This window comes from Choloepus didactylus, chromosome 1, assembly GCF_015220235.1.
Source record: "Choloepus didactylus isolate mChoDid1 chromosome 1, mChoDid1.pri, whole genome shotgun sequence".
Classification (NCBI taxonomy): Eukaryota; Metazoa; Chordata; class Mammalia; order Pilosa; family Megalonychidae; genus Choloepus; species Choloepus didactylus.
The window spans coordinates 6,921,901-6,944,904 of record NC_051307.1 but is presented as its reverse complement, the minus strand read 5'-3'; the positions used below and the strand labels follow the sequence as shown (position 1 = coordinate 6,944,904).

At 39.8% G+C, this 23,004-nt stretch overlaps 1 protein-coding gene across 2 annotated transcripts in view; it reads right to left on the bottom strand.

Moving 5' to 3' along the window:
- The window catches only part of DSCAM (DS cell adhesion molecule), an 834,563-nt gene that overhangs the window by 290,571 nt on the left and 520,988 nt on the right, over positions 1 to 23,004 (bottom strand). For both annotated transcript variants that reach the window (XM_037831465.1, XM_037831467.1), the window contains exons 9-10: positions 6,748 to 7,026; positions 587 to 706 (exon numbers count right to left, since the gene is read on the bottom strand). In XM_037831465.1, the coding sequence (XP_037687393.1) occupies positions 587 to 706; positions 6,748 to 7,026 (399 nt within the window). The remainder of the gene's footprint in view (positions 1 to 586; positions 707 to 6,747; positions 7,027 to 23,004) is intronic.

Sequence of the window (23,004 nt, the reverse complement as noted above, 5' to 3'; positions counted from 1 at the left end):
AACATGATTGGAGTGCAAGCAATGAAAGCAGGCCATGGTGGACAATTGTATGAGGCACTGGATGTATTTAATGTTTTTAAAAGGAAAATACCGAGATGACATATAATTTGTATATTCTAAGGGAACTAGGTAATAAAGCAATCGCCAATTTTAGTTTTACTCCTCCCAAACCACTGAATCTCATGTGTTAAATACTGGGGAAATAAATTCCAAACAACACGTAATTGTGACAATTACAGTTGTGTCTTCACTCCTGTGAGTTTACAGCAATTCCAAGCAGATCATGGGTATGCAATACAGGTGGGCAAGATAGCACTTTCCCAGGTGCTGAAATAAATCATATCCATAACCTGCTTTGTCTTTGTGGTCTTTCCAAGGTCATGCTATATAAGAATAGACACTTCCATGGACTGAATAAAAACATGTAGGTGTACTAGCAGAGGTATATACGAGAGACGGATAGACTTGGTGGGAGTCGGGATGTGTCTACTTGCAAGAAACACTTCTGGAAGATGTTTGGCTCATCTAAGCCTTCTGAACATGATGTATATTTGGCAAATAACAAGCAAATCAAGTAACTTCATACCTTTAGAGAACTTCCACACGATGGTGGGTACAGGATAACCTTCAGCGGAGCAATTGAGGATAACTGCCTTGCCATAAATCCCATCCTGGTCCCGTGGCTGAACCACAAACTTGGGAGGGACTGCAAAGAGAGAAACATCACAGTGATTCAGACAGGACCACAACTTTACTAAGGGGTGACTGTTGAGAAATCCAAGAATTCCAATGTACTCCAAAATACATAGTGTTTTACATAGATGGGAAAATAAAAGGAGTGTTTGCAGTTTGGAACAATTTGGGGAAGAAATCTCAGCATAGGCAAATTTTCTTATTCATAACAACGAGCTCATATAGATGGCAGTTACTTTGCATTAGAGAAAACTTGACTCCTGCATGTGGGAATTTGAGAAAACAAAGGGAATGTGATATTCTGCTTTGGATTTATGTTATCAAACGTCTTTAGGAATTCCTTCTGTGGAAAACAGAATTAGAATTGCCATTTTAAGAGCTGACAAAATATATATTTACACCTCAAATAGCAATTATCAAGGATAACTATTCCTGTTGGGCTTGAACTGATGGAAGTATTTAGTGTCTAAATTTCCCTTAACATGAGATGAAGGGAGAAGCAATTAAGCACGTCATTGAAGTTTTCCTAAAAATCTAATGGGGACACATTATTCCCTGTGTCAACACCATTCGGGGACAAAGGGGGGGGGGGGGGTTTGGGGGCCAGTTGACGTGAGCTACCACAATGGCTCCATAGTGTGCCTGTAAGAAGCAGCAGGTTAAGCAACTGCTCATTTGGTGTTTTGTGAGGTGCTGGAAAGATCCGTCCCTACTAGAAATATACATATGGACTGCTTAAAATATACCTGTCAAGAGAAAGCAAATGTTTTGAGTTAAGTTATTGTGATTTTTAAGAGTCTTCAAATCTTCTTTTAAAGAGAAGATAAAAATTCTTTTAAGAATGGTAGCTCCTGGAAATGTTATCATTCTCCAGTCCTTCCCTGCAGATCAGTGATTGACTACAGAATAGACTTTCAATGAGGCAACCTCCATTTGTTATGGAGATTAAATGAATTAAGATTAGAAAAGCGTTCCTAACAGTGACTGGCAGATGTTAAATGCTGGATGAACGTTAATTTGCTAAATGCAGGTATGTTCAGATTTAATACATCCTAACAAACAAAGTTCTCAGCTTACTAATGAGCTAAATCATTTATACAGCCAATGGATCTCTGAGATATTCCTTAACTAGTAAGTAATGTTATCTCATTGAGATGGTATTCTGAAACAAATCTAATGCATAAAATGTAAATATGTTCAAAATAAGGTAAAAATAGATGACTGCTTTTCCTGGTGAGAAAATTTTGCCTAGGAAAAATGCTAGTGATTATATAAAGCAATGTTTTCTAGTAAAAATGGTTAGTTAACCTTGGGGTAGATTACATAGTTTAAGAGACCAAGCCAGAATTGTTCTGCCCAGGGTGGAAGGTGAACCAGCAGTCATTGATTGGCATTCTGTGCTCCTCTGGCCCAGATCCTTTGCTGGGAGCAAGGAAACCCCTGTCAAATGGGCAGAGCAACTAATCTCTTGCCTTTCCTCTGGAATAAGGTCCAATTCTAATTGATCCATGACTTTTCCCCTCAGTGTGGCTCTAATCCAAAAGGATGTTACTTAAAAAGTGATCAAAGAGGTTTCCATGGGAAATAACCATTAACATATTGTAAGTAAGGTAATTACAGGTGGAAATGGCCTTTAAATTGGTAGAATGATTCCACAGATTATGACTGAAAACTGCTTCAGGTACTGGTGAGAGCAGCCAGTGGATTCCCTACGTAAGCCCCTTTGGTTGGAGCCTTCCCTTCAGACACCCATCCTGATCCTGACACATGAACATTCTAAGAAAGAAGCCTCTGAAATAAGTAGGCTTTTGAGTATTTATGGTAAAGGGAGCAATTAATAACTCAGTTATTTCATATATATGTGTGTGGGGGGTATATATGCATATATATGTATATATCTCATATATCATACAACCTGAGGCCACCTTGAGTAAAATGCTACCTGTTGCTAAGTGCATAAATAAGCCAAATCCTGACACTTTCCATAAAAGAGCTTAGACCATTTTATTTGGTTCCTTTTAAGTTAAAGTTGATAGAAAATTGTCATGAGCGTAAATATTCAGTATCTAAGTTGTTTTCCTTTTTAATCGTTTCAGCAATGATTGTGGGTCCCTTTCCTGGAAGTGAACTTGTAAGCTACAATACGAATCCTCCATCTGGGGTCATCAGGTGCTCGCACTGAGTGGATCTGGGAATACACATCTGGGAATACACATCCTTAGGGATATTTTTGGGTTGCTCTTCCCCAGGCAAGAGTAGAGCGGGTGGTGCCACGGTGGATGTTGAATTATGTTTCTAGATACATTTTCTTTGCCTACCCAGAGCCCAGTGTGAAAACAAAAGCAACCAGTCTTTTGGGGGGCAGGTGACCTTTCTACAGTTGAGAGAATGGTAGAGCATTACTGCTGGCCCCAGGCTTTAATCCCCTTAAAAACAGCACCAGTTCTGGATGGGACTGGAGTTCCAGGGAAGAAAGAGTTGTTCGAATGAGGACACAACGTTTAATATGTAATTCACAGCAGCTCATTCTTGGATGCTGTAAGCACTGAGTGTGGCCAACATGTCTAGGGACAGTGGGGTCCCAATAATTAAAAAATAATGATAAGAAATGGCAGTTAATTGAAATAAATTTATTTGCTAAAATCTAGCTATTTCCTGACCTAGGAGCTTTTTCTCTAAAACAGCAGTCCAAGAAATTGTGCTGAGAAAAGCAGGGGTTCCCCCCAAGGAGTCGATAATAAAAGTGAATATTTACTGAATACCCAGTATGTCAGGTACTCTAATCCCCTCCTTTGGCCCCTGCCAGCATTCCTCTAAAGGCGACCCTTACTTTACTTTTTGTTAAAGAGGGATCCCCACTGTTACCCGGTTTCATCCTTGACCCCCCTGAGTGATTTCACCCACCCTCATCAAGGTTGTTTTGAGGTTTATATCTCCAGCCTTCTCCTTTCTTTATGTATAGACCACCATGTACCACTGACTACTGGATATTTCACAGGTACCTCAAACACAAGCTTCCCACATGGATGCTCTAGTCTATCTCCTGAAACCAGTTCCTGTCACAGTGAACGGCACCACCATCCATCAAGATCCCCAAGAAAGAAAACAGAATCATCTTTCATAACCCCTCTCTTGTCTCCTTCTCTCAGGTACTGACCATTCTCCCTGGACTATCAATCCTGCATCCTCAGTCTTTTCACCTCCATGCCACATTCCCAGTCAAGACCGGCAGCACGTGTGTGTGGTGAAGTGCCACCTCCTCTCAGTCCATCTGCTTTCAGTGACCCTGGGGTGGACAGTTCCGTGTACTTTGCCAGTGTACCTCACCAAGTGCAGGAGGCTCTTTGTTGCCTCAGGGTCTCCACTGAAGTCAGGAAACCTTACTCAGCTTCACAGGTGTCAATTAGCAATGTGGGAGACAATCTTTTACCAATGAGGGACAGAGTCAGGGGTTAAAAATGCCCCACCTCTCCATCCTCCAGCCCAGTGAGACAATTATGAGGCGTGTTCTACGCCCATGCTTCCCAAACTTCAGTGGCATCAGAATCACTGAAGAGCCAATTAAAACACAAATTGCTGAACCCTCTATCCAGAGATTCTGACTTAGTAGGTCTGGGATGGAACCCATGATTCCACACTTCTAACAAGCTCCCAGGTGGTGCTGAGGCTGCAGTTCATAGACCCCCCTTTGAGAGCCACCGTCCGATGTCATTCCTCAGAGGGGACCCATAGGCATGAGCCCTAGTCACCCATAACAGCAATTAGCTCATTAAAACACCTTTAATTGATTTTTTTCCTCCGATCTTGATCTAATTTTTCTCATACCTTCACTTCTGAATCCAGGAATTACATCCCATATGAACTACCTGCAGTCAAGTTCTTACCTCCTATTGTGCTTTCAGGGGAATTCAACTTAAGGTCAGTATCGTTTCTCACCTGGATTTCTGAAATAGTTTCTGCTGTCTGGTCTATCTGCACCTGCTACCCCAGACTAGTCCATTCCTACACAGTAGCCTAAGGGATTCTTCTAAAACATAATCAGATTATATGACTTCCTTGCTTAATAATCTAAAAGGAATTAGCAGGGCTGCACCCCTCCTGGAAGCTCTAGGGGAGAACCCAGTCCCTTGACTGTCTCAGCCTCAAGAGGCTGCATTCCTTGGAGCTCATGGCCCCTTCTGCCATTTTCAAAGCCAGCGGCGTACCATCTGCAAATATTGTTCTCTTTCTCTGACCTTTGCTTCCATTGCCACATTCTCCTTTTCCTTCCTTCCTTCTAAGGACCCCTGTGATTACACTGGGTTTACCAGGATAATCTAGGATAATCTACCTAGCTCAAGACCCTTAACTTCATCACATTGGTAAAGCCCCTTTGTCCATATAAGGTAATATATTCACAGGTTTCAGTTTTTTGAAGTTTAGGACGTTTTCTACATTATAATTTTGATTTAATGCCAATTTCACAGAAGTTTATTTTAACAAATTTAAAGAACAACCACACAGACCCATAAATCAGATTGCTATAAAGGACATTCTCCTGAATGGCTAGGCTCAATTTCAGTACATCTGATCGTTTGCCTGTTCAAAAAATGTCTAATTGCCTTTTCTGCAGGGGCAAGAACATCCCATGTACATTCTTCTCTAGTATCTCTGTTCCCTGTCTTGCATCTTTCAGAGCAGATTTTATATGAAAAGGCTTTATACTTCCCAAGCAAATGGCGCATTTGAGTCAATTCTGCTTATAAGAAAACATTTGCGGAACAGATACCAGCTTGGCTTCCATTTTTACTTATCTTCAAAAAGTGGGAAATGTTTTTCATGTATCTCAATTTCTATTCATAAAAGCACCAGGTAAAAGGGGGAAAATTCCATTTGCATCTTTGGGTTGTATCTAACTGAAGATTTATTTCCCTATTTATTCACTCAGGGACAATGTTGTTTTCAAATACAAAGTTGGTTTCTTTGTATGACTTCCAAGCATGCTTCACTCTCTTTTGTAGGCAACTAGGTGGAAATTACATTCCTTTTCAGCAAGCAAAGAAGGAGAAGTGTCATGGGGACAGGTTTAAGGACTGAAGACTGAGGAAGGATATGGGGATCTACTGCTCAAGAAAGAATCTGCTCAGATCTATCAACTCTCCTGCAGATACCCAAAATCATCCCCCCTGATTTTTAGGGTGCAAATAATTGACATTCCTATAATCTTTAATTTCTTACAGTTACTATTTGCAATGTGGATGGATATTGTACTGGTATGTGAATACATACTTCCTCCTGAAGAATCATAAAATCACAGAATGTACATGTTGAACAGACTTTAGAGAAATCTAGCTGCTCATTTTACAAATGAGGAGTGTGGAGCTTAATGAGAATTTGGTGACTTGAACGAAGATTTGAAATAAGTTTGATGTTTACAATTTAGATTTACTGAAACCATTGCCAATGTTTTTTACAAATTAGAAGATGACCTTAATTTCAAGTTTTCTACAAATGCTATCATTACTATGCTTTACTTTTAAAGTAATTACAGATGATGCTAAATATAAGAAAGGAGAAAACAAAACCACATTTCTAAAAAGAAAACAAAAATATAAAGAAGGGAAACTACTATTTTATGGTTGTTTGGAAAAGCTGAGATATGCAGCTTTGACCAAAAAAGCCATTTATCTAAAGGATAAACAGAACTGTTATAAAAAGTGCTACATACAATTAAAACAATTGGCAAGAGCTCATGGACTTTGATCCCTAAAAATAAGTGGGATGTGTCTGGAAGCCCTGTTTCCTGAATTAAATTCTGTGGCTCCTACATCTTCATTGTCCCATTTATTAGTTAGTTATGTTGAAACTTAATATTTTAAGTAAATAAAACCTTGACTTGGAGTTTAGGGGAGTTCAGGTCTGGTTTCTATAGTCATTGAGTTGTTTTGCTCTTAATGTGATATCAGTGAATTTTATAACTTCTAGTTATTTTCACAATATTCCAGGCAAACACCACCTGAGAACGCGGTTGAATACGACTCCATCGATGCCCTGTGACCTCCGTCCCCTGCTTACCTCTCACGATGAGCTGGCTTTGGTGCTCCACGGCTGCTGCCTCATTCCGTGCTATGCAGGTGTAATTCCCGTTGTGCATCAGGGAGAGATTGGAAATCCTCAGGGAGCTGGTGAAGTCGATGTTGTCGATGGTCACCCCGAGGCTTGCGGGGATCGGCCGCCCATCCTTCTGCCAGGTGATGGTGATGGGTAAGTCCCCCGAGACCACCACGCACGGGATGAAGACTCTCTGTCCGATGGAGAATCTTGGAAACTCAAAAGGTTGGATGAAAGGTGGAACTGTAAGAAATGGGAAAAAGAAAAAAACGGAGGAAAGAGAATAAGAAACAGTGCACATGCCTACCTTATTTCTTTCTTTAACCCCCTTGAATTCCATTGAAAGAGAACTGCAGTCACTGATATAGAATATGAGTGAAAGAATGAGCAGAATTGAAACTGTACTGTTGTTTGAATTTCTCGGCTTTCTACATTAAAAGCATTGCTTGATTTGTACTTCAGCAGATAGACTTAACCTACTTTAGTTCAACAACCTTTTTATTTTAAATCAATAATCATTTTTAAATAAAAACATTTTAGACTCTGTGCTCTGCAGTGCAAATACTATGAACATGGGATATGGGCTTGGTTACTCCCTAGAAACTTAAAAAAATGATATACACAGGAGGAGACGTCTTTTCCATTTTGCTACTATTAGTATTGTGTTCCCTTCAACCCACAGCATATCTTGCAAACACACACACTTAAATCCTTTGAAAGAGTAGAGATTCCAATTTTATCATTACACTATCTTTTTTTACATTCAACTAATAGCAACTGCTAATTAGACATACTTATTTTGTGTTAAGACAGTTGCATATTTTCTCCACATCCCTCAACTGGACACATTATATGTACATGACCTTAAATTAGGAACTGGTCCATGGCTAGTCTTCTGAGTTGTCGGGATGTGTTGCCAAGGTGGACAGGCCTTCAGCCTGGCCAGTCACAGATACAGATTCAAATTTTTCCTGATAAACTCCTATTTATCCCAATCCTCCCCAAGGCCTTCTGAGATGGATTCATAGGGAATAATGTCTCAAATGGTTAAAATGGAGCCAGGGGAGCCAAGTTTAGATCCTTCTTCTATTTCTAATTAGTTGTGGGATCCTGGATAACTTGGTAAGGTGATCTTCCTATCAGCCCCGTGGGATAGTTAGTTATAGCCTCAGTTTACAGATAAGGAAACCAAAGCTCAAAGAGGTTAATTTGCTAGTTCATGGCAGAGGGAGGGCTCAAAACCATATTGATCTGGCAGATATCCGAGCCTGTATTGTTGGCCTTATTTTATTTTTCTCATATATTTTTTTAAAGAAAATATTTATTTTCATGCAAGCGCTTTAAATAATGAAGACTGGAAACTATGATTATTAAGAACCTTATAGCCTAATATATACCAGTTATTACACTAAGTGATTTTACAGAATAATGTTATTAAATAATGTTATTAAATATGTCTGTAGATCATAAATCAATTGTAGGTTCATTTCAATTACTAAGTCAAGGGTGAAATACATTAGGTATAAGGGATCTGGCTGAGAAATATCTGAACGGAAAATGATTCATTCATTCACTTATTCAATCTATCACTCAAGAAATGTCTATTGAGCACCCGGTGTGTGTTGGACAACACTGCATGTGCCGAGTTCATGACAATGCGCATCAAACATGCACATCCCAGCCCAGTGGTGCCTTCACATACAGCCACAGACAGCAGATATCAACAAAGCACAGCAAAAGCTATCCTGTTATTTGATTATTATTATTATTATTATTATTTGCTTTTAAAAGCAGTTGAGGACTAGAACTGAGAAATGAAAGTACAGCCAGAGTTAGCAGGAATTGTAAATAGGTGACTCAAGTAAGTCTTGCTGAAGAAATTAAAAATACACAAAACCTGAAGGTACCAACAAGCACATTCAATGTCAAAGCTGTTGTAGATTCTCAATGGAAAGTTAGAGTTTGGTGTCTGCAATGAGTTGTTCTCAAGGTGAGAGATGAAGATCTCAGGATAAGATTCTGCCTTGGGCTGCTAATCAACAGCAAGTTAGATTAAGTCATGATTGTTCACAGTTGAAATCTGGTGAGGAGAGTACCAAGTTGCATAGAAGGTAGTGTTTCTTTAAATCTTGCTCCAAATGGCACAACTGTTTCCTGCATATGTAGATATTTTTAACGATTAGTAAATTGCTATGTTTCTTTTTCGAGAAAAGCATCATTGCCCCTTGCTTGGTTCTTATAGAAGCCTGATTGTCAGCACATTCAGACAGACCTCGGTGCCCACTATTAGCCTGGTGATTGTTATCTGAATTGCAGATGGTTTTTCTAAGATAAGAACTTTCAACCAGACTGCTAGGTTTACATCCAGCAGTTATTTACCCTCCCTCCCCATATGCCTCAGTTTCCTCATTTGTAAAACAGGGAGGGCTGTTGGAAAGCCTGAATGAGTTAGCACAGTGAATCACACACTTAAGCATGCATCAGAATCAGTTCTTTTTGGCACTTATTCTATTTTATAAGACTTTAAGATGAAATAAAAGAGTTAAGTTGAAAGGCTATTTGGCAAGGGAAGGGACTCAATTTCCTTTATCAGTTACAGTCATGAGAAGAAATACATAAGAACTTACTTTCCACTCCCCAGATCAAGAAAGAAAGATAAGATGCAGCATATTTTTAAGCTGTCTATTTAATAATAGGCTGTCAACAACTGTGAAATATATGAATGTCCCCTTAAAGCAGCAGAAGTTACAGGAGATAGAAAGGGCATACTGGTTTTCAAGAAGAGAAGCAAGAAGTAGCTACAGCAGAAATCAGGTTGTGCTGGTTTGGATGTATTATGCCTCCCAGAAAAGCCATGTTCTTTAATGCAATCTTGTGGGGGCAGACTTATTAGACTTTTAATTAGGGTGGAACCTTTTGATTGGGTTGTTTCCATGGAGATGTGACCCACCCAACTGTGGGTGAGACCTTTCGATGAGATCATTTCCATGGAGGTATGACCCTGCCCTTTTTAGGTGGCTCTTAATTAGTTTACTGGTGTCCTCTGTGAGAGAATAAAAGGCAGAGCCATTTTGAAGAGAGCTCAGAGAGATGCTTGGAGATGCAGACAGAAAGACATTTGGAGATGTTAAGCTAAGAGACAAAACCCAGAGTTTGCCCTGGGGAAGCTAAGAAAGGACCCCCAGATGCTTAAGAGAAATGCCTGGGGAGCACAAGCAAGGATGCACAGGAAATGAGAGAGAGAAGCTAAGAGAGGCAGAAGCCCAGACACATTTTGGAGAAAGCCATTTTGAAACCAGAATCTGGGAGCAAAGGACCAGCAGAAACCAGCCATATGCCTTCCCAGCTGACAGAGGTGTTCTGGACATCACTGGCCTTTCTTCAGTGAAGGTATCCTCTTGCTGATGCCTTAGTTTGGACACTTTTATGGCCTTAGAACTGTAAATTTGTAACCTAATAAAGCCCCTTTATAAAAGCCAATCCATATCTGGAATTTTGCACAGTGGCAGCTTTAGCAAACTAGAACACAGGTTAAAGTAAAAAAAAAGCAAAAAAAAAAAAAAAAAAAAAACCCAAAGCCTGTGTTTTCCATAATTCCAAAATATCTGTCATTCATTGGCTCATAGAAGTCTATGAAATGCATTTATAGTGATAGAAGTAAACTTCATAAACTTTAGCCATAAAGCAACACTGCTGAAAATCAGGAAGCATACTTCCAATGCAGTGACAACAAATGTCAGAAAGTGATGCACTAAATCTCACACATGTCACTCAAAGGATAAGTCCTTGATATGAACATCTTATTTTAAACTATTGCAATGCTTTTAGTTATTTCAGTTTTTGATCTGAACCAGATGCTGAGAATTCTGGGGACATTTTGTGCTAGGACATGCTGACCTTAATAGTCAGATTTTTTGCAATTAATACAAAATCAGACTACAGTTTGGCAAAAGAGGAACTCTGCCCTACCTTCCTCCAGGGAGTTATGAGGATCAAAGTAAAATAAAGCTTATGAAAGTGCCTTTTAAATTATCTGTAAAAGAAATAAGATGGCAGCATAGAGAGGAGTGGAAGTTAGTTAGTACCCCTGGAACAACTAATAAACAGCCAGGAACAACTAGAAAATAATCTGGAATAACTGGGGGGGGGGACAAACGTGACTGTCCACTCATCATACACCAACCTGAATTGGGAAGAATGCCTGAGATCACAGCATAAAATCGGAAAGTAAAAACTGCAGATCCAAGCCAGGACACCCCTCACCCCATGGCCCGCCATGCTAGAGAGCAGCACTCTCTGAGCAAGCAAATATAGCTCAGCTGAGCACCAACTGGGGTTTTAATTAGCACACGTGGACTGCTCAATACAAACTATGAATCCCCAACAAGCAGACAGAGACTTTTGGTGATGACTGACCTTGGAGAGCTGGAGGACCTCTCTGGGAGGGAGAGAGAGCCCAGAGGACAAGCTGCTGTCTCTGGCCAATGGGTGAAACTGAAGGGGGCTACAGACCAACCCTGAAGGGATTCTTTCTGTCCCTTTTTCTGCTCAATGGAGAAAACCTCAGCCCTTTTCAATTCTCAGTGCTCAGACACAGACAAGGGTGGAGATAGCAGAGTCAGAGACAATTCAAATGCAAATGATCTCACCCCAGGGGGTATATCTTCCCTAAGAGGAAAGAGGTGGTGCCAAGCTCTACTACCTGCCTTCCATTCAGAACCAGACTCCAGAGCCTGGGGGCAAAACAGCCACGGGCCACATCTCCTTACACCAATCTGGAGCTACAGGCTGACAGGCACCACCTGCTTGGCAGAAAAGCACAGTGACTCAGGGCCTCACAGGGTATACCAATCTTCTAAGATACCCTCATGGAGACCTGAAACTATTGCCTCCTTCCAAGACCTGAGCCTGTTCTGGTCTGGGAAAACCTGATTGGGGTAACCCCAACAGAAAACTACAATCTACACTAGGATGGGTGAAGTTATGGCCCAGTCAAAGGAACAAACTTACATTTCAACTAAGATTCAGGAATTGACACAACTAGTGCTGGATCAATTCAGAAAGCTTAGGGAAGAAATGGCAAAAGACATGAAGCATATAATGAAAACACTGGACATACATAAGGTAGAAACTGAAAGTTCGAAAAATCAACTAGCAGAATCTACGTAAATGAAAGGCACAACACATGAGATGAAGGACACAATGGAGATATACAACAGCAGATCTCAAGAGGCAGAGGAAAACACTCAGGAACTGGAGAACAAGACCTGAGAGCCTACACACAAAAGAACAGATAGAGAAAAGAATGGAAAAATACGAGCAATGTCTCCATGAACTTAAGGACAAAAGGAAAGGCAGGAATGTACATGTCAGAAGGAGAATAGAAGGAAAAGGGGGCAGAAACAATAATAGAGGAAATAATCAATGAAAATTTTCCATCTCTTATGAAAGACATAAAATTACAGATCCAAGAAGCGCAGCATACCCCAAACAGAATAGATGTGAACAGGCCTATGCCAAGATACTTAATAATCAGATTGTCAAACGTCAAAGATAAAAAGAGAATCCTGAAAGCAGCAAGAGAAAAGCAATCCGTCACATACAAAGGAAGCTTGATAAGACTGTGTGCGTATTTCTCAACAGAAACCAGAGATGCAAGAAGGAAGTGGGGTGATACATTTAAAATACTTAGAGAAAAACCACCAACAAAGAATCATATATCCAGCAAAACTGTCCTTCAAATATGAGAGAGAGCTTAAAATATTCTCTGACAAACAGACAATGACAGAGTTTGTGAACAAGGTAACTGCTCTACAGGAAACACTAAAGAGAGCACTACAGACAGAAAGGAAAAGACAGGAGTAAGAGGTTTGGAACACAATTTTGGGAGATAGTAGCACAGCAATGTAAGTATACTGAACAAAGATGACTGTGAGAATGGTTGAAAGATGAAGGTTAGGAGCATGTGGGACATCAGAAGGAAAGAAGAAAGATAAAGACTGGGACTGTATAACTCAGTGAAACCTAGAGTGCTCAATGATTGTGATAAAAGGTACAAATATGTTTTTACATGAGGTAGAACAAATGAATGTCAACATTGCAAAGTGTTAAAAATGGGGTGAGATTGGGGGAAAAAATACAATCAATGTAAACAAGAGACTACAGTTAACAGAAACATTGTGTTATGCTTCCTTTAATAGAACATAGGCAATATACCAAAGCTAAATGCATATGGGGTAGGGGGTGCATCGGGGAAGGATATGAGACTCTTGGCATTGGTCATGTTGTCTGACTCTTAATTCTGCTTTAGTTTAATGCTATCTTTCCTTTTGTTGCCTCCTAGCTGTCATGTTTTGTTTTGATTTTCTTTCTTTTTTTACTCTCTTATTCTCCTGTCTCTCTGTGTTCTTTGACTCTTCCTCCTCCTTTGTGGAAGAAATGGAGATGTCCTTATTCAGACAGTGATGATGACAGTGAATACATAAATATGTGACTATACAGGGAAACAGTGATTGTTTACTTAGGACGGAATGTGTAGTGTTTGAACAAAACCATTTTTTAAAAAAATGGGTTGATGAAGAAATCTTGAGGGCACCATATTGAGTGAAATAAGACAGACACATAAGCACAAATATTGCAGGGTCTCACTGATATGAACTAATTATAATATGTAAACTCATAGACATGAAATGTAAGTTATCAGGATATAGAAGGAGGCTAAAGAATGGGGTGCAGTTGCTTATTATGAGCAGAATGTTCAACTAGGGTGAACTTAAATGTTTGGAAATGGACAGAGGTGATGGTAGCACATTGTGAAAATAACTAACAGTGCTGAATGGTGTGTGAAGGTGGTGGAAAGGAGAAGCTCAGAGTCACGTATGCCACCATAAGGGAAGTTGGAGGTTAAAAGATGGGAATGTATAAAACAGTAAATCTTGCAGTGGACAATGTGATTAACTGTAAAAAGATTAGAAATACCTCTCATGAACTAGAACAAATGTATGACACAATAACTAGAAGTTAATAATAGAGGGGCATATAGGAAAAAAATACATAGTTATTGCAAACTATATACTACAGTTAGTAGTATTTTAACATTCTTTCATCAACAGTAACAAATGTACTATATCAATACTATGATTCAATAATAGAGGGCGGGGTGGTTAGGGGTATGGGAGGATTTGAGTTTCTTTTTTGGGTGTGTGTCTTTATTTCTTTTCTGGAGTAATGAAAATGTTCTAAAAATTGACAAAAAAATTAACTGTGGTGATGTATGATGGTACCATGGGCAAGTGATTATATACTTTGGATCTTTGGATAAATTGTATGGTATGTGAACAATCTCATTAAAAAAAACATCAGACTACATAATTAAGAGTCTGCACCATAATTCAGAAGTCATATAATAAGTAGGAAAAAGGATTTTTTTCACATTTTAAAAATACTTTAAAAACAAATTTTATGAAAAATAAAACTATTCACAATAATGAAATTAAAAATTTTCATGATTAAAGGAGGGGGAAAGTTAGAGGGAAAAGTATTTTCCCCATAAGAATGTTGAAATCAGATTTATTATTTGCGGTTTTGTTTGTCACATTATTTGAGAATGCAGGTCATTTTTAATGCAAAATTAAAGCTTCAGCCTTATATGTCAACCATATCAATTCTCTTCTTGACACATAGATGCGTCTCTTACTTCAACCATGAGTCACACGTCTGCTGTCTAAATTGCTTAAGAGTTTTTAAAAGGTCAAATATCTTATATTTTACTTTAATAAGATACAATATTGGAGGCAAAGATAAACCAAGTGATTCACAAACTCTTATAATGATTTTGGTAAAGCCAAATTATCCCTTTGAGACACATTGTTTATTTTATCTGGTTCATCATATCATCTGAATAGTGCTAAATTCCTTGAATCTTGTTGACAATGAAAGCTCGTAATATTACAGGAGCAAATATTCTGAATGTGACATGCAACAGGTTTGACATAACCTTTCTACAAGAAGTATGTAAATAATCTGCTAAATGTCACTTATCACCTGGTTTGTGTATTTTATTCTGCATAGTGGTGGGAATTCTTTCTCTAAGGCAGTTCAAAGCCATTAAATGTTGCCAAATGTCAATTTAGACTCATTGTTTCTAAAACTTAACAAAAAGTGAAATTGTGCTAATATATTTCTACTTCTTGTCCATCAGCAATTAATTGTGCATTTCTTTTCATAGCGAAATAAAAGATGCCATAGTATGTGGGCGGGGGGGGTTGTTCCCCTAGAAAGAGCAGTATGACATATTGAAAAACAAATAGGCTTGGTTTCAGTCAATATGGATAATTAGCAGTGTTACCTTGATCCAGTTTCTTTGACTCTCTGATTCTATTTCTTCACTTGTAAAATGGTGAAGATATTTTAATCTCTACAGACCCTTTTGCATTCACCAGCCTCCTTCTTTCCATTCTCTTTAGCAGGCTCTTTCTTCTCATCCTTTATATTTTCTCTTTTAATTTCTTCTTTGCTTCATGGAGTCTCCCAACATTGCATCCACTTACACTGCCCATTATAGGAATGCAGACTCCACAGCTCATCTCTGAGTCCAGTCCCCAAGACACCCGCATCCTAGTTCCTGAGTCCACGGATGGCCTGGGACCCGCATAGGCTTAGGGCTCTGTCCTGTCCATTCAAATGCTGGCTGGGACTCCCAGGCCATGACCCGGTGAGCACATGTGACTCGTGGGCCCCTCCACCTGTAAGACTTGTCCAGTTCTACTTGGCAAAGTGCTTTCAATCTCTAAAATTGTAGATTATTGACTGCACTTTGATACAGTTCTATACTCTGTACACACAGTACAAACTTTTTTCACCCATTCCAAGAGCCTGCTGCTCAAAAGTCCCTTATAGAATATATTCTGGCACGTCTCCGCTGATGTCTCATAGTGATCTAGAGCCATGTCTATTTCCCTAAGTAGAGTGAACCAAGGAGTCAGGAGTTGTATTGAGTTTATCTTTTTGTTTATCTTTTTGTTTCTCACACCTATTGGAATAATGTCTTATGTATTAATTGCACAATAGCTCTTTGAAAATACCTCAGATTATATAACAATGGAGTTGGGACTATTTCATTTCCAGGTATTATTTCTTAATGTATGTTATTTCTCCTACATATAATAATTGTCCTTATTTTACTCAATAAAGATTCCAGTATGGCCAATGAAATGTTAGTTTTTTTCAAATTCTAGAACCAAAATACATAATATTTATATGATACACATGATTCAAAATTATTTCTAGGTTTATTAAATGAACCAGTTAATATTCTCCAGATAAGGTATTTTGACTCCATCTCCATTTGCTTATGGCCATTTATTTTAACTGTTTAAAATTAGACAAGTGTTATATAAGAGTTTTATAAGAGCGCATAAAGAGTCCATAGATCCCTTGGCAAAGGGTTAATGAGGGAGGATGTCATGCAAATGCAAACAACAAATTATTAAATAAATAAGTAGTTCAGTAATTCAGATGGAAAATGCGTGCCCCTTACTAGTCATATACCATTTGAAACATTCCTCAATGCGCTGTCCTGCCCTTGGTTCCTTCCTCTAGTTCCCTGATCTCATTTGGCCTCCTGGCTCCAGCTGTCACTTCAATGCCATTGGTTCCCTAATCTAAAATTCCCACCAGCAACTCTTTAGCTTCAGGTCCACCTGTTCACTTGTCTGCTGATATTTTCATCTGTATGTCCCAGAAGCAAAAGTATCATGCTGCCCCATAACCCAAGCTTCATGGCCATGTCTTTACTCCTACTGGTGAGAGCAAAGCCTCCCAGACACAAGCACTCGAGTAATACCAGCATACTCCGCTCCACTCTTAACTGCCAACCACATTCAGTGGGTTGCCATGACTTGTCCACTTCACCTCTCAATATCTCTGTGTCGGGCTCCTCTTTTCCAAATATGCTGCCATCACCTTTTATTACAACCTTTCCAATTGCATCCCAGCTGGTCTCCATAATTTTTATCTTGCACTGCCATCCATCTTATATACCTCAACTAGATTAATTTTCATAAAATGTTGTGAACAAGTCCCTCTTCAACTACTTCACTGTCTTTAGGGTCAAGAAGGAGGCTCCAACTCTGCCAGGATTGATACCTGCCTCTGTGCACTCGTACCATTTGCCTAGCAGTGAGTATCCTTTGTTTCAGTCATTTTAACTATTGAATACGAGGGACAGTACCCTGGTGCCATGTCTGTCCTCACTCCCCCAGCCCCATTCTCAACCCCATCATCTTAAAATATCAAAACCCACCACAGTCGCTAACTGCTTTTGGAGACCTTATCAGGCTCCAGACCCCTTTAAGACCCAACTGAGCTTCTCTTGGACATCCCTATTTTGGCTCCAGATTTCCCCTCCCACCCCACACCCAGAATTGGCTAGACGTCCATCTGTTGTGCTTCTGAAACATTCCATGCACATTTCTTTGATGGTGTTGTGGTAAATCAGTGACTTTCTCATTTTTCCTCCCACTGTTCGCCCACAGCCAGTAGCACTGTTTCTGGTCCCAACTGTGCTGCTCCTTTCTTAAGATATTTGTCACATCCTGCCATATATTATACTTATTAGTCTGTAGATCCTCCAGCTGACCCTCGACTACTTGTTAGCAGTAACCATCCTATTGTTGTTTGATTTCATAAATAGTGGCTACACAAATATGAATAAATAAAAGAAATAATAGGAATCAGGCAAGTAAAGAGATTTTTTGAGTTGAACATTGTTCTGATGACAAAGGCCTAATTCAATTATACTGCAATCATACACTGATATTTTTCACTTCTTATTTGAAATATTGAGCTAATAGCATTATAGAAAGTGGGAGGAACTTAATGAAAAACTATTTTTAGAAAAAATGTGCTTATGATGCCCATCTATGTTTGGCAGCTACATAAGTGGTTGGAGAAATATTAGGTCATGTACATGGAGATGAACTGTCCAGATTCCTTTTCAAGAAAGATCTTGTTACCCCAGATGCTGGGAGTGATGTCAACTAGAACTCTCCAGTAATCAGTCGCTTCAGAGACTGCCCACTGCAGAGAATCACGTCACCCAAGGAGGCCCACCTTGGGGTGGCTTATATCCAGCCACTGAATGAGAAGGGGTTTAAAGGTCAGGCAATTTTTCTCCAACTTAGGACAACTCTGCAGGACCATTCTTGTCCTAAGGGGTTGGCTGAGGCTATTGGCTGACTTTGCAGCTCTACTCACTCTGCCCCATCCTTCACCTTCCTCTCCTCCCACTGGTTCTGACCATAAGGGCCTCCCTGATAAATATCCCGCACACTGAACGCCATCTGAGTTGGCTTCCTGGAAAATCCAACCTGCAACAGTTTGCTTCATATAACTTAAAAAACAGACACACCGCTTAAAATAAAGCCAGGCCTATTCATGCCAGTGCCTCTGTGTACTCCATCCATCCATCCGTCCACCTGTCCATTCATCCATCCATCCATCCTTCCATCCACCCATCCATCCACCCATCCACCCATCCATCCATCTGTCCACTTACCCATCCATCCCTCCATCCATCCATCCTTCCATCCACCCATCTGCCTGTCCATCCATCCATCCATCCATTCTTCCACCCACCCATCCATCCACCGTCCACCCATCCATCCATCTGTCCATCTGCCCATCCGTCCATCTGTCCACTTACCCATCCATCCCTCCATCCACCCATCCATCCATCCACCTGTTCATCCATCCACCTACCCACCCACCCACCCATCCATCCATCTATCCATCCACCAATCCATCCAGGTTGCTATTACTCATTTTAGATTGTGACCAGAGGAGAATTATCACATCAGCTGGATTTTCTTTCAATAATACATCTCCATACAAGGTTAACATTATCTTGTTATTCTCCCACAGAACAGAAAGGGGAAGATAGAAGCCAGGGAAAAAATAGTTTGAAAGTGTAATTTTAAGATCGCTGTTCCAAACCTACGAAAAAGAGCAAATGTCTCTGATCTTTACTCATTCAGAGGCCTCAACCTCAGCCAATGTGCATGACCAGAATTTTGAAATATCTAATATGGGGTTATGCATATTCACAAGTTTGGTGAACTAAAATAAGAATTCAGAGCTATTATCTGCATTAGAACTCAATGAACACAAAAAGGCTCTACTTGGAAATATGAGAAAGCATGGGAAATATGAATCAACACACACACACACACACACACACACACACACACACACACACACACAAATACCCAAGCATATACAAATGCAATGTACATGGGAAAGAGAGTTCCCAGTAGTGAGGTCTAAAGCATGGGTTTCATAAGCCTAATACCAGTCAATAGAGTTGCATAGTTGATGAATAGCATAACTTCGAAATGAATCAGCGATAGGGAGTCACTAACTCTTCTGTATGACTTTTAAACAAGGTGGTGATTATATAGGATGCCTGTTTAAGTCTGCCAGATTGTGTGAAGAGCTGCAAAGTGGTACATATGACAACAAGCAGAAGGGTAAGAAAACTATCTCTTTTCCCAAAATTGTTTAAAATTACCAAGTAAGTCTATGGAATGAAAAAAAACAAAACATTTTAGGAAGAGAAAAAAAAATGCCGCCCTTAAGGCATAGTGGAGAATTATAATGAAGAGAGCCAGGAACCGTTCTTTTCCTCAGCAGGAAAGATTCAAGTTAGACATAAATAAGAGGAAATATGAACTCCTTGGCATTTTGAAATGCTCTGGGAAACATGAGAGCATCTCCTTCCAAAGCATTTTCCAGAAAAATATATCACCTATTTTATTGTCAGCTGGAAGCCTGAAGTGGGATATGGTAAAAGGAACTGGATGAACTCTTCGGTGATTCTAGTCTTCAGCCATATGCAGTGTTTCTTTTAGGTTTTTCATGGAAGATGTTTCATGGCCACAATCAGATTACATTGTCGCTTACTACAGTTTCTTTGCCATTTTAAAATGATGAACAGCTTCAGAGTTCTTAATAACTCCTCTTTTTAAACAATTACAGATGTCATACACTGACGGAAATTTCTATTCAGACAGGTTAGTTTTTCCCCATTTGAAGGCAAAAATATATTTACACAGAAGGTTTTGTAATAAAACTGGGTAGCTTTTCTGATTAACCCAAGCTAACCTGTATCTCTAATATTGAAAGAAAAGTCATCTGAATCATCCCAGTTCCAGGACAGTGAAAAAGAGCTCAACTGCTACTTAACCAGGTGGAGAAAAAGCTCATCTAGATAGGGTGTAATTATTTTATTTTTGTTTATATTGACCACTGATGGAAGCAAAATCATGTGACTTCAATGAGTAACAATAACAGCTGGGCTAAATTATAGTGGCAACATTCATGAAATCACTGGTATTCATTTTAAAATTTAGCAGCTTCTTTTTCCAATTATCTTCTTTACAAGGATTGTTAGTGATGGCAGATTATTTACTGAACAAGTATTTTCCATGACCTTGACTTAGACAAGGTGATCACTCTTTAGAAGCTGGGTTATAAATCATAAGTGATTTTAAGTAGCTGTATTTTTTGAGTAAAATGCTGTAATATGTCATGGTGAAGACAAGGGTATAAAAAGGTAGTTATACTATTCAGATAAAACTATAAATCAATTAAATTATTTTGGCAAATATGAGAATATTATGAAATATTAGAGGTATAATGAGGTATAATGAAGGAGAAATGAAGGAGAAACACTGTTACATGTCCAAAATAGATCAATAAAAACTTTGTCCCTCTACATTCCGTCTACACAAAATGCACTTGAATATTTACATGAGCATTATTTTCACATAAGTCTATGTAAAATAATTATATGGACCTGTTCTCTACTCTTGCAAACCTGCTGTGTGTCCCTGCACAAGTCTGTTCACTTAACTGAGTCTCAATTTCTTAACTAATAATGGCATATTCAAAAGTACCATGCACAGTGAGCTCACTCTCAAAGGAATGAATTAAGATTAAGAACATGCTTTTAAGGGGCGGGGGGGGGTGGTGGTGGTGGTATATAATTCAACTTACAACAATCCACCCCCTGGACCACAAAAAGACATGCTTTTCCTATATATGCAAAATGCATTCATTCCATCACATCATCCCCAAAGCCTGAAGTCATTTCAGTAACAATTCTAAGTAGAATGTCTCATCTGAACTGGTTATGGATGTGATCCATCCTGGGGCACAATTCCCCTCTGTCTGTGGATCTGAGAAACCTATAAAACAAGTTACCAGCTTCCAAAATACAATGGGAGGCACAAGCATAGGATAACCATTCTCATTCCAGAGGGGAGAAATTGAAGGGAAATGTGTCATGGGTCCCAAACAATTCTGAAACCCATCAGGGCAAACCCCATTACATTTCAAGGTCTGAGAGTCATTTAGGGATCCATGTTTGGTCCTCCAGGCCTGAAGCCTCAACCTTTCCAGGTGCTTGTGCAGCAGCCATGCTGTCCATGAACCATGGGGTGAAGGCCCCACCCTCTCCAAGCTTCAGGACTGTGGATGGTCTCTCCACGAATGTCAGGAAACAGTTCCCACCGTCTCCCAGCAGTGGGGTGGCAACACTCTCTCTAAACTATGGGGCAGAAGGCATGCCCCTCCATGCAGTGGGGAAGATGACCTGCCCCCTCCAAATGCAAGGGTGAACCTGCCCTATCCACACACATGGGAGGGCCCACCCTCTTGGCCTGAGAAGATCTCCTTGGTCCAGACCTCAACTTTCATGGTTCTGCCCTTGAAGCAATTCTTCCTTCAGTTTGTCCCTTGACAGTAGAACTTTCCACAGATCCTTCCCGCATAACTGCATTTCTAATCCTGACTTCCACCGAAATGGCTGACTGGAGCTCCTCACATGGAGCCCTATTCTCTGGGGACTCTCTTTTGGGAAGCTCAGGGAGGTCCCCAACAGAGCCACCTCTGGCCATAGTCTCAGAACACACTACCTGAATAGGCTGAGAATTTTCCAAACCATCAATTTCTCATTTCTTTGTGCTTAGGAATCCATTTCTCAACTTATCCCTTTCTCATTTCACTGTAAGCTGCAAGGAGAAACCAGGCTGTACCTTCCACACTTAACTTGGAAATCTCCTCAGCTAAACATCCAAGTGGATCACTTTCAAGTCCTGCCTTCCATCCTACATCAGAATTCATTTGCCAAGTTTTCTGCCACTTTAAAACAAGGAACGCCTCTCCCCCAGTTTCCGATAACACATTCATCATTTTCCTCTAATGTCTCATTGGAAAAAAATTTAGCATCCTTATTTCTACCAACAGTCTCTTCAAAGCAATCTAGGCTTTTTCTATCAAGCACCTCACAATTCTTCGAGCCTCTACATATTATCCAATCCAAAGCAGTTTCCATATTTTAGCTATTTGAAATAGCAGCACCCCCACTTTCCAGTAGCACCAAATCTGTTTTAGTCAGGATTCGCCAGGGAAACAGAACAGATGGTATATTCATATTCATATTCATATTCATATTCGTATTCATATTCATATTCATATATATGGTGGTTTGGAGATTTACAGCTGAGAAAACATGTTCTTAGACTTAGTCCATTCCTACTGGTGTGAACTCTTGTAAATGGGACCTTTTGATGAGGTCACTTTGGTCCAGATGTGGCCCAGGTAAGTGAAGAAGGGTCTTAACCCTATTACTGAAGGATTTATAGGGAACTTCACAGAAAGAGATAAGGACAGAGAGAAAAGCCAGAGGCTGAAAGTCAACGGAACCCGTAAGAGAAGGGAGAAGCCAGGAGATGCCACGTGTGCATTGCCATGTGATAGAAAGGCCACAGGACAACAGTCACCAGCAGCCAGCCCCAGAACTTCATAGTCTTTGGGGAGAAAGCATCACCTTGGTGATACCTTGATTTTGGGCTTCTCCAAGCATCAAAACTGAGCCAATACATTCCTGTTGTTTAAACCAACACATTGCATAGCATTTGCTTTAGCAATGAGGAAACTAAAACAATATATTGATGTAAACATTGTGAGATTTATTACAGGGGTTGGCTCAAACAACTGTGGAGACTGGCAAGACCAAATTCTGTACAAGGGTCTGCAAGCTGTGAACTACAATGAAAGTTTTGATGAATTCCCTAGGAGAAGCTGGCTGGCTGAAGTAGAGGTGGAAATTCTTCCTTCTGACTGCTGAAATCATCAGTTCTCCCTTTAAGGTCTTCAATT